This window comes from Triticum urartu, chromosome 1A (genome assembly GCF_056163025.1).
Source record: "Triticum urartu cultivar PI428250 chromosome 1A, HENAU_Tu73, whole genome shotgun sequence".
Taxonomy (NCBI): Eukaryota; Viridiplantae; Streptophyta; class Magnoliopsida; order Poales; family Poaceae; genus Triticum; species Triticum urartu.
The window spans coordinates 410517603-410530088 of record NC_141873.1 but is presented as its reverse complement, the minus strand read 5'-3'; the positions used below and the strand labels follow the sequence as shown (position 1 = coordinate 410530088).

The window sequence follows — 12486 nt, the reverse complement described above, 5'->3', positions numbered from 1 at the left end:
TTGGCTAAAGGCATTTTCTCCATTCCAGTTATCAATAAAATGCCACTATGTAATGCATTGTAAACTTGACCATTTCTGAATCGTCAGATTCGCGTCAAAGGCTATAACAGAAAAAACAGAACTGATTCAGTATTAAAACAATAATGGTATCCCAATGGAACATGCAAATGAAACCATCTCGGATTTACTTCATCGACTACATACGCTTAACTAGGATTCCCGTTAGTTCGGTTTTAACATACTCTCCAAGGCTGATACTAAGATGCGGAGGTACCAACTCAAATCCATTTAAGATGCATTCGTAAATCAAGGCGGATATAGAAAACTGAATCTAGTGCAAGCCTGAAAATAGACGAGGATAGAACTCACAAACGAAGGAGTTTTCTCTGTAGAACAGTAACACTCGTTGGCCGATTCAAAGATTTGGAGGATTCTAGCTCATTTTCTCCGAACAGGATCCACGATCTTGAAGAACTCTGGCAGCAGCGGACTCGCACAAGAGAGGACTAGCCGGAGAAGATTGTTTAGGGATGTAGTGGGAGTACATTAATGTCTGCTGGCGAATTGAATTTGTGGGCCAGACGCGCATTGTGTACGTGCGTGTACACAATCGTGCTCATACGGTATGGAAGATGTACTGATACATAACGGAGCGTAGAATCTACGTTGACTACGGCACAGAGTTGTGCAAATCTCGGAAACATCCAACGGCATCCACCTACCCGGCAGAAACCGGTACTGCTACTTTTTCATTTCGCCCGATGCACGCATGACGAACGAGGGAGCCCGACGAGCGAAGCCTCCACGCGCCGCCGTCGGTCTCGATTTGTCATTTGAGTGAGGCGAGGCGCCTGATGAAGATGACGTAGGCGTCGTCCCTGTCGAGCATGCTGACCCGGACGTACCTCGGGCCCGCGCCGAACTGGTTCCCGCTCCTCGTCACGATCTTGTGGCCGCGGAGGAACCCCGCGCAATCCTCCACGTCCTCCCTGTCGCACCGCAGCCACGCGAACGCTGCAGAAAGAGATCATCAAACAATGGCGCGAGGTGAGCGACCGAGAGCTGAGAGCACGCGAGACGCTATGCCATGGTGTGACCGTGCTACGTACCAGGGTTATTGGCAGCCGTCTCGTTGGCGAAGTTGCAGCGGCCGGAGGTCTCCTCGGGCAGGCTGAAGATGCCGGACGCGGCGGCGGCCTCGCGCAGCATCCTCCAGCGCTCCGCCATCTTGCGCCGCCCGAAGTCGAACAGCCGGTGACGCGAGGCCGAGGCGCCGCCGTCGTACCCGTCGGAGACCGCCCTGAGCACCTTGGCGGCGCGCAGCTGCGAGTCCTTGGACACGCTGACGGTGTTGAGCTCCACGAACTTGGTCATCCTCCGCGCCACCTCCCGGTCCTTCACCAATGCCCACCTGCAGAAGCATCGCTTTTCGTTTCAGGTTCGGCAGTTCAGACTTCTTCTTGTCTGAGATGAAGTTGCAGCGAGCGACGGACACTTACCCGATCCTCGTGCCGGCGTGCCCGGTGCTCTTGGACATGGTGAAGAGCATGATGTCATGGTCGGCCCGGCGAGTGATCGGGGTGTACTGCGGCCAGTAGTAGGCAAGGTCATGGACCGCCTTCCCGGAGCCACCGGAGCCCAGCACGGCGTCGCGGATGGCGCCATCGGGGTTGTTCGGGGAGCACACCAGCTCGATGTAGGCGTCGCCGATGAACGAGCTTGCGTCGCCGGCCCAGCGGAACAGCCCGGACCGGAGGAAGTCCGTCACGGCAGGATACCACTGCATCCATGATCCATGATCAGATCAAGAGTGACTTTTTATGTAAACTTAGGGAGCAACTAACGGTCTGAACCTGAGAGGATTTTTTTTTTTTGTAATATCGCACTTACCGAGTAGTAGGGCGCCGTGGAGACGACGCTGGTGGGCTGGACGGCATCCGCTGGCGACAGGGCGTAGAGCGCCGCCATGAGGAGCTGCGTGGAGCCGGTGCCGACGAGGACGTGGTAGCCGTCCACGGCGGCGTTGCCGACCGTGCGGTGGAGGCGGCGCACCTGCTGGTCGAAATCAGGCTCCATGAACCAGCACACGTTACTGACGTCCGAGAAGTAGGACATCGTTTGCCACCCCGGAACGACGAGCTCCGCCGCGTCGCCGGTCTCCCTCCAGAAGGCCTCAAACATGGTCGGGTCCCCGCTGCAGCCGACAGAACGAATGTCAGTCAAACGCGCTTGTAAAATGGGATGGCCTCCCTCCATGACATTGTCTGACACTGAACAAGGACACGCTCCGGCGGGAAGAACACCTCTCGCCGGCTTTTCAGATTACAGATATTTTAATGCAAGAATTTACTACGGAGAAAAATTGAAGGAACAGGGGCTTACTGGTCCAGATGAATAACAGAATTGGAAGTCACTGCCGGCTTCCCGGTCGATGGCGCACTCGCAGCCGCGCCGCTGGTGCCCGGCTGCGGGGCGCAGGCGTGGTGTTGCTGATCAAGAGAGACGACACCGGGATGGTGCGGGTGGCTGACGATGTACCGGGGGAGTAGGAGCGCGAGTGCGGCGGCATTCAGTGCGAGGGAGGCGAACATGCCGAGTCGCCATAGTGGCATGCGCCCCGCCGGCCGCCTCCTGCCGGTGACCTCGGTGGCTGAGAGTACGCTGCTGAGCGCCGGGCCGCCGCCGTTCGCGTGCTCCTCCCGGCTGGGCGCGCCACCGCCGCGGGGAGAAGCGATCGCGTTCGCCGACGGCGGCATTAGGCTGCCATTCCCTTGGAACTCCGCCGACGTGCGCCGTCGGGACGCCGCCATGACTCCCGGAGGAATTCGAGGCTTTTCTTGTGTGAACCAGCCCAGCGAAAATGAAAAGAACACCACCCTCCAAAACTACCCTTCAGATTTTGAGGACCTCGTGGTGGAAGGGTCGATCTACACCTTACCCTTCACCCGGCGGACACGGTTTTGCGCCGGTGGCTTTTTGGTCTACAAATAACGCGTGACGTTGGCACTTTATCGACTAAAGAACAAAGTTTTATTTGACTAAACAACAAAGTCATACAACCACGAAAATGAGAATCCCGGAGCAGCCAGCTTGGTTGATATCAGCGACGACGGAACCAACAACAGAACGATCGTGGGCCAGTACGCACAAGTACCATAAAGGCAATAATGCAGCCACACCTACCTATGCGAACCAACCTGTGGTTGAGAAGGTTAGATGGACAGCAGCCACACCTACCTATGCGAACCAACCTGTGGTTGAGAAGGTTAGATGGACAGTGGTATCCCCAACTCACCAGGGTTCAAACCCTGGTGCTTGCATTATTCTTGGATTTATTTCAGAATTTCCGCGCGATGCGCTTTTAATGAGAGGAGACGTTTCAGTCGACGACGAGGCGCCTACGGTGGCTTCGTCAATCTCAAAATGATACGCCAGCTCAGTCTCTCGGAGGTGCTTATAGAGATAGGGTGTGCGTGTGTGCGTTCATAGGGGTGAATGTATGCGCATGCATATGAGCGCTTGTGTCTGTACTGATGCTAAAAAAAAGACACACCTACATATGAGTTTACGAAACCTTACGTAAATCCACTTCCCGCTAACCAAACTGCCCTCCTTGATTTTTCAGGGTAGAGAGAAAGTGGCATCACGGTAGAGACCAAACGCATCAGCAACACCAGTGAAACGCCCGCAAAAAAAGGCACGCAAGGCGACCTTGTAACCCACACAAAAACACGCACACATTGTTGAGATTTCAACCCGGTGCCATCGTCATCACACCTCCGCAAGGGCGACTGCAACTCATCATGGACGATCACCGATGTGCTCTCACCGCAAACAAGTGACGAGGCCTCCGCCGGTCGATACCAAATAGTCAACCACACACGCTGGCGACCAGACAGCTCCGACTCCGTCGACGTCCCGCTAACCAAACTGCCCTCCCTGATTTTCAGGGTAGAGAGAAAGTAGCATCACGGTAGAGACCAAACGCATCAGCAACACCAGTGAAACGCCCGCAAAAAAAGGCACGCAGGGCGGCCTTGTAACCCACACAAAAACGCGCACACATTGTTGAGGTTTCAACCCGGTGCCATCGTCATCACACCTCCGCAAGGGTGACTGCAACTTCATCATCGACGACCACCGATGTGCTCTCACCGCAAACAAGTGACGAGGCCTGCGCCGGCCGATACCAAATAGTCAACCACACACGCCGGCGACTAGACAGCTCCGACTCTGTCGACGTCCCGCTAACCAAACTGCCCTCCCTAATTTTCAGGGTAGAGAGAAAGTGGCATCACGGTAGAGACCAAACGCATCAGCAACACCAGTGAAACGCCCGCAAAAAAAGGCATGCAGGGCGACCTTGTAACCCACACAAAAACGCGCACACATTGTTGAGGTTTCAACCTGGTGCCATCGTCATCACACCTCCGCAAGGGCGACTGCAACTTCATCATCGACGACCACCGATGTGCTCTCACCGCAAACAAGTGACGAGGCATGTGTCGGCCGATACCAAATAGTCAACCACACACGCCGGCAACCAGACAGCTCCGACTCTATCGACGAGCATCACATGAGAAAAGCGTTGGGACTACGTCGAGCCAGCACCGAAACCGACCACCCATCTCGTGTCATCGTCGCTGCAAGGGCCCTCCTCAGCAGCTCCGACTCGAAAAGGACAAAGTGAAGCCCTACGATCCCTCAAACACGCGGGATGAGACCGACTACCAAAACTCAGATGCAACCCTGCTCCATCTGAAGCCGCCATCGTTGCCACACAAGAGGCCGCAGAAGACATCCACATTGTCAGGCGCGCATCTGCCGACCACAGTGTTGCGAGCGTCCAGCCCATGAAGCACACCAATGGGATCTAATACTCTTCAAGGCGACACCCAAAGAGAAAAGCGATGATGACGATGTTGTTGCCCGACCCAGCCAGGCCTTAGATTTTCAACCGAAGAGCACCGAAGAGCACGATCCGCCTTAGATTTTCACCCGAAGAGCACGATCCAAAGGTTGCGAAGGATACGGGTCTCCACAGCAGCGCCTCCCAAGAGGTGAGACAACGTCCACGGATGCCGCCGTTACCGTCCGGCAAGACCAGACAAGCTTTCGCCCGGAGCTTACCCACCACCGCCACCCCACGCACTGCACCACCGCTGGCCCACCCACCTCTCGCAGAGCCACCGCGCCGGCAGCATCGAAGACCCACCAGCATCACACCTCCCCGTCAGACGACAGGCCAGATCCAGCCGGCCTACCAGATCCAGCGTCCTCCCGCAGTTGCACTGCCACAGGACCCAGCTACCGGCCGCCGACAGCAGCGAGCAAGGCGCACCCCAACAAGCTGGAGGAGCCCAGGCTGCCATCCGGCCGCGCCAAACCGAACAAATCCCGTGTCACCTGACGCATACCAATCTTCCGTCGTCGCAGATTCAGATCATTCGTACTGAGTTGGTGTCATATGGCACAGGCGCACAACCAGTATCATAACTTTGGCTGCTGTCATCCCCAGCTAATAGAATCATAGATCCACAACCAACTGGTGTATCATTATTTATTGCAACAGACGGAAGGAGAGAACAAAGACTTGCTACCAGAGAGCACAAAAATCAACGGAGCAAACTAGGATCATTCACCTACTGGGAAAAGACAGGTCCTTTTCGGGGAGCATTCCTTCTGGAGACAATGTGTGTCAAAGGGGGGAACCAAGAAACCGCTGCAAGCAAATCTTACTTTGCTTGAGGATGCGAGGCGATGAAGTCGACTGCCGACTTGATGGAATCGATCTTCTCTGCCTCATTGTCGGGGATCTCGAAGCTGAATTCTTCCTCAAAGGCCATGACGATCTCGACAGTGTCCAGGCTGTCCAGCCCGAGGTCCTTCTGGAAATGCGCATTAGGGGTCACCTGCATGATTTAGCAGGGTATTAGAGCGGATTAAGGGCAGTTTAAAGCATCTGCATAGTACTCCTATCAATCAACTAATCTTCAGATAACAGACATTACAAAAGGTGAGAAACAACACTACACATGTGATTCAAGTTAAGTGTAGAGAGAACCAATGCAAATATAGATGGACAACAGAAGTGCCACAGCAACTATAAAACAATTAAACATAAAATGTCTTGCAGATACTGAACAGAAAGTGCTGGCGTGCAGGCAATCGACTGCACAAATTGCTGTCTTAAATTCTTGACAGTAAGAATGAAAATTCAGCACTTATTTCTTTCACAGCTCTACAAAAGACACTTGTAGGCATAGCACAGAGTATCCAGTACTGACCAGTGGCCAACTTTGGCACAGTTTTGACCTACCTGTCGGGTCTAGTCACCATTAGACCCAAAGCGATGGCTTGCAATGACCCTATACAGCGCACTCATGATTAGTTCAACTATGCTAAGCTTGATTAAAACTGCTCAACTTGTATATAAGTTTTAGTTAGCATGCTTAACCTCAGCCTGGCAAACTCAAAGGAGTGAAAAAAACAAACAGAAAGGTAGCAACACGCCAACACGCCATGCAATTTTTTGTAACAGAGTATGAACTTAGCAGTAGCATTTGATTAATGTCATCCATCTGAGCCCATCAGCATTGCAATTATTTTCCCCATACCGAGCTTTGTCCAATTCACACCACAAATTGATGCTAAAACACTTAACAAAATCAGCAAACTTAATTACCACAATAAATAGTAAAATATCCACAAAGCACATAACAGATAGCTGAAATAATATCTATGCAATAAGACAAGGACAACAATATCAAGCAATGTTACAAATATAACTACCCAGCACATATACATTAAATTAATTTCAGATCAGACATACAAAAAAACGGTTCTACGAAGAAAAACTGGTTCAAAATAACAAAGTTCGTCAATAATATATTGACCTAATTTCAAATAGGAAAGTAAAGGTCTATTACTTAACACGTGGTAGAATAAATGAACATTTGCCCAATTGAAAGTCATGCATACAAAACAAGATCACACAATATTACCAATATAATTACCCAGCACACACACATTAAACTAATTTCAGATAGACATATATACAAAACTAAAGGTCTATTACTTAACACATGGTAGAGTAAATGAAAATTTGTCCACTGACAGTCATATACACAAAACAAAATCAAACAATATTACCAATATAACTACCCGGCACGCATACATTAAACTAATTTCAGATAGACATATATACAAAACAAATTAGGTTCTAGGAAGAAAAACTGGTTCAAAATAACAAAGTTCATTGATAACACATTGACCTAATTTCAAATAGGAAACTAAAGGTCTATTACTGAACACACAGTAGAGAAAAAGAACATTTGGCCACTTGACGGTCATGGGATGTCTATTAACAAGATGTCCGCTACTTCAAAAATTAGGTAACAGAAACGGGGAAATAAAATTTAAACATGGAACTAGAAGAGACAACCGAAGAAAACAGAGTTAACATTGTACTAATAGTGAACTTTTGCACTAAGGCATAGAATCACCGAGTTAATCTGCACATATCGATGCAGAACTATACCATTATAGTTTATAGAGGTGCTCAATGTCTACTGCGGACCAAATCAGTCAATAACCAGACATGTACCCAAATTCGGTTCTAGGAAGAAAAACTGGTTCAAAATAAAGAAGATCATCGATAATATATTGACCTAATTTCAAATAGGATACTAAAGGTATACTCCTGACAGTCATGGGAAACTGTCCACTAGTTCCAAAATTAGATAACAGAAACGGGGAAATAAAATTTAAATGCGGAACTAGAAGAAACAACTTTAGAAAACAGAGTCAACATTGTACTAATAGTGAATTTTTGCACTAAAGGCATATAATCGCCTAGTTAATCCGCACACATCAATGCGGAATTAGACCATCGTAGAGGTGCTCAATGTCCACTGAGGACCAAATCAGTCAATAATCAGATATGTACCCAAATCATTTTTCCTAAACTATCTTATCTAATCGTCAAGAAAATAGAAAAGACACCATAGTCTCCCTTTCCCTTCCAGCCTACCCAAAATGCACGATTTGCGAAGCCTACAACTTTTAAATCACCTATAACTTCGTAATCGTCTCTAATTTACGCCCAGATCTTCTTGGACGATCCAGTCCACTCGATAACACGAGGCAACAGACCAGCGATGGGAGCCAAAACCCCATATGCATGCCTACACGGTACGAGATCCGAATCCTTCCACCAAAAGTACAGGGACGCGCAAGCGCACGAGGGACGCGCTTACCTTGGAGGGCTCGATCTTCTGGAAGTTCTTGATGACGGAGACGACGCGGTCGGCGACCTCGCCCTTGTCGAGGAACGAGCCCTTCTCCACCTCCGAGGTGGAAGACAGGAGCCTGGCGACGGGGACGCTTCCCGCTGCGACCGCGGGGCGCGCCACCGGCACGCGGAGGTGGTTCAGGAGGGCTCTCCTCGCCGCCGCCATCGCCATTCCCCTCTGGTCTCGGTTGGTGCAGTCGTGCGGCGAGTGGGGAGGAGAAGGGCAACGTGGGCGACCTGCGGCTGCGGTGGTCCGGGCTGATGATGCGGGCTAATCGTCGTGATAGATCGATCCTACAAATCGGGGCCCATTCCGAAGCCTTACAAAGTCGCTCGTGGGCCGGATGTTTAGGACAGATCTAGCTCATAGCTGACGTAACCTACGGATCCTCGGCCTGGAAAAAAAAAACTACTGCTTATTAGCAAAGTGCCCATTAGTAGGGAATGGCACCCGCAGGGTATGGGTATGGGTGGAGCTACCACATACCCTTACCCGTCCATCCTGAACTTACCCATCACCCATCTAGGGATGGCAACGGGTACACATTAACCACGTATCCTGCGGGTAAAAACCCTATTAGGATAAGGGTATGAGATAAAAATTTACCCATGGATACTTAAATAGGAAAATATTACACCATCGGGTAGAGAGGGTACGGGTATGGGATCGTATAACCCATGCCCGCGTACCCATATACCCATCTAAAATGCTGACAAGTGGGTTTCCGTTAATATCCTAATGTATTGATTTTCCCTCCTAATCACACCAGGTAAAAACTCTAATATGTAGTCAAATTATCTCTATGATTTATCATGATTTTATGAACTTAAAGTGTATGCATATGTGTTGTTATTTATGATTATGTGTTGTTGTTTAATATTTTTATGTGTCACTTTATAGGAAAGTATTTTTGTTTATGAGAATGTGTTTTTGTTTCAATATGTTGTTGTACATTGTTATTTAAAATTGCTATGAATAATTTTTGATTATATGTTGCTTTTTATAACTATTTTCTACTCAATTGATGTGTTGTAAACGCAGGTATTTTTACCTGCGGGTACCCATATACCCTGTCGGGTGACGGGTATGGAAAAAATTGTATCTTTGACAAGTATGGATTAGACTAGGGAAAACATTTAGTGGTTGTTTGGATACAGGGAATTAGATGTGAGATTTTAGAAAACAAGTTTTTGGAGGATTTTTAAGAAAACCAGTTTTGGTTAGTTATTCTGTTAGGTCAGTACATACAATACCTTGTTTGGACGCGAAAGTAGAAAAACGGGATTTTGAGTTCTTCGCTTTGGGAGAAAACAATTCATGGAGGTGGAGTGCTTTGGTTCTCTCTTGGCACCTACATGCATAGTGGCAGACAACCACACCGTAAACGGCTCTCCGGTGGAGGTTCGTGGTTTTCAGTGTGGCCGCCGGGGTGATCACGCTTATCGCCTGATTGTGATCTGCTTCGCTAGCCGGTGTCATGCATGTTGGTCCAGGTTCCCATCTAACGTTGCTCCGGTGATGAATTCTTTCCGCCGTGAAGATGCACGTACATGTAGCTCGCATATGGCAAGACACAAGTAAACGGAGTAAATCGCCTTGATTGATTCTCAGGCCAGACATGCATGTGACACCTAGCTGCTGGATTGATTCGCCGGTAACAACAGAGCACAACGCACATGTTAGGGAGGCGGGACGATAACCTACAAGCTGGAGTATCTGCATATCGACGACGGAGGTGGTTGTGAAGTCCACGTCCACCATGGAGGCGGCAGCCGGCCCAAGTCCATGTCCGCCATGGAGGCGCTGGGCTAGGTGGAGCATCGCAACTTGCTTCTGGGTGCCTGGCCAAGATCGGCAAGCTGTTGTCACGACCTGCATAGTTTACCACGATCTGCGCCTGGGACTTCGTTGATCTCTTGGTGCGTATAGAAAATCCGTTTATATAAAAACGTCTATTGGTCGTTTTTGTATAAACACGTTTTTTGGGCTTTTGGAAAACTCGGTTTAGTATATCCGCTAGTTAGTTAGATAATCCAAACAATGTTTTGGGTTGTTACACCAGAAATCAAGTTTAAGGAAAACTAGTTCTCTATAATCTAGCTATCTAAACAACCCCTTGGAGCATCTTCAATAGCCATGCACCGTGCGCTAAAAAACATTGCGAGTTTTTGCACGGCATGGAGCGCTTGCTCCAGCGCCCGCTGCAAAGTTCAGCACGTGTGAGCCGCTTCAGCAGGCGCTGTAAAAAAACTGTGCGCGCGCTCTCGCACAAACAACATATGCACTCCAAACACAACCAAGAAGATCAAACACAAACAAAATAAATCAACAATAAATAGTTCGATTTTATTATTACAACTCGAATAAATAGTTTATCTTGCAATAGAACAAATAGTTTAACAATACAACATCAAACAGACAAATCATGATGCTCTTTGTCGGCCATTCCATGCCGACCACTCCTCGATGAGATCCTTCTGAAGATCATCATGCATTTCGGCACGTCAAATGGCATGATAGGAGGCAACAAAACGGGCCACCCTGGCAGCCCTCCGCCGCACTCGCACGAGATGTCTCAAGAGCTCGTACTGAGAGTAGTCTAAATCTTAGCCACCGACGATCATGTTGTGCATGATCACACAAGCGTGCATGATGTACCAAAGCATCTTTTGATCCCAAAATCTAGCCGGTCATCTCACAATAGCAAATTGGGCTTGTAAAATTCCAAAATCTCCCTTCACGTCTTTTCTAGCCGCCGTCCGAGCATTGTGGAAATCAAGATTTTTCTTACCTTCCGGTTTTTCAATGGCTTCACAAATGTTTGCCACTTTGAGTAGATGCCATCTGCAAGATAGTAGTCATAGTTGTATGTATGGTCATTTACTACAAACTGCACCGGTGGCAGTTCACTATTTGCAATCTTATTCATCAGTGGTGACCGATTAACAACGTTGATATCATTCAAAGATCCAGGCATTCCAAAAAGAACATGCCAAATCCGAGTCTCTTGATCGCCCACCACTTCAAGGATTATAGTGGAACCCTTTTTTGGCCATGGAATTGGCCATGCCATGCCTTAGGACAATTCTTCCAATTCTAATGCATGCAATCTATTGAGCCAAGCATACCTGGGAAGCCGCGAGCTTTGTTCATCTCCAATAGCCATGTGGCGTCTTCAGCATTGGAAGATCTCAAATACTCCTGGCCAAACACTTGCACAATTCTGACTGTGAAGCGCTTGACACACATGATGGCTTGACTCTCACCCATGGCCAAGTGGTCATCAACTAGATCAGCGGGAATACCGTATGCCAACATATGCAAAAGCGGCTGTCACCTTCTGAAAGGTGCTATGCCTGAGCTCTCCGGCAGCATTCCTCCTTTGCTTAAAAAACAGTCATGGCTCGCTAGTTTCTCTGCAATGCGCCTGAATAACTCGGTGCTCATCCTAAACCGATGCCGAAAGTACGACTCGGGGTACACGGGATTATCGGCAAAAAAATGAAGGAAATATGCCCTAGAGGCAATAATAAAGTTGTTATTTATATTTCCTTATATCATGATAAATGTTTATTATTCATGCTAGAATTGTATTAACCGGAAACTTAGTACATGTGTGAATATATAGACAAACAGAGTGTCACTAGTATGCCTCTACTTGACTAGCTCGTTGATCAAAGATGGTTGAGTTTCCTAACCATAGACATGAGTTGTCATTTGATTAACGGGATCACATCATTAGGAGAATGATGTGATTGACTTGACCCATTCCGTTAGCTTAGCACTCGATTGTTTAGTTTACTGCTATTGCTTTCTTCATGACTTATACATGTTCCTATGACTATGAGATTATGCAACTCCCGAATACCGGAGGAACACTTTGTGTGCTACCAAACGTCACAACATAACTGGGTGATTATAAAGGTGCTCTACAGGTGTCTCCGATGGTACTTGTTGAGTTGGCATAGATCAAGAATAGGATTTGTCGCTCCGATTGTCGGAGAGGTATCTCTGGGCCCTCTCGGTAATGCACATCACTGTAAGCCTTGCAAGCAATGCAACTAATGAGTTAGTTGCGGGATAGTGCATTACAGAACGAGTAAAGAGACTTGCCGGTAACGAGATTGAACTAGGTATTGGGATACCGACGATCGAATCTCGGGCAAGTAACATACCGATGACAAAGGGAACA

At 48.5% G+C, this 12486-nt stretch overlaps 2 protein-coding genes across 2 annotated transcripts; both read right to left on the bottom strand.

Annotated features, from left to right (window-relative positions):
- Nucleotides 1-361: 361 nt before the first annotated feature.
- On the bottom strand, nt 362-3053 carry LOC125515662 (tryptophan aminotransferase-related protein 2). The gene is made up of 5 exons (XM_048681182.2): nt 2383-3053; nt 1891-2194; nt 1500-1780; nt 1110-1411; nt 362-1014 (listed from the first exon to the last, which is right to left on the bottom strand). The coding sequence occupies exons 1-5, from the start codon at nt 2808-2810 to the stop codon at nt 830-832; spliced, it is 1500 nt and encodes a 499-aa protein (XP_048537139.2). The 5' UTR covers nt 2811-3053; the 3' UTR covers nt 362-829.
- A 2435-nt stretch (nt 3054-5488) lies between these two features.
- Nucleotides 5489-8566, bottom strand: MTACP2 (mitochondrial acyl carrier protein 2). Its single transcript, XM_048681170.2, has 2 exons — nt 8259-8566; nt 5489-5912 (listed from the first exon to the last, which is right to left on the bottom strand). The coding sequence occupies exons 1-2, from the start codon at nt 8463-8465 to the stop codon at nt 5736-5738; spliced, it is 384 nt and encodes a 127-aa protein (XP_048537127.1). The 5' UTR covers nt 8466-8566; the 3' UTR covers nt 5489-5735.
- Nucleotides 8567-12486: the final 3920 nt, after the last annotated feature.

Bases quoted from the DNA above. Each gene is read 5' to 3' on its own strand.
- LOC125515662 (XM_048681182.2), bottom strand. From the start codon at position 2,810: ATGGCGGCGTCCCGACGGCGCACGTCGGCGGAGTTCCAAGGGAATGGC. The intron at 2,195-2,382 runs GTAAGCCCCTGT...TGTCGGCTGCAG, and splicing joins TCTGTTATTCATCTGGACCA to CGGGGACCCGACCATGTTTG. The intron at 1,015-1,109 runs GTACGTAGCACG...CTCTTTCTGCAG, and splicing joins GACGGCTGCCAATAACCCTG to CGTTCGCGTGGCTGCGGTGC.
- MTACP2 (XM_048681170.2), bottom strand. From the start codon at position 8,465: ATGGCGATGGCGGCGGCGAGGAGAGCCCTCCTGAACCACCTCCGCGTG. The intron at 5,913-8,258 runs GTAAGCGCGTCC...TAAATCATGCAG, and splicing joins AGAAGATCGAGCCCTCCAAG to GTGACCCCTAATGCGCATTT.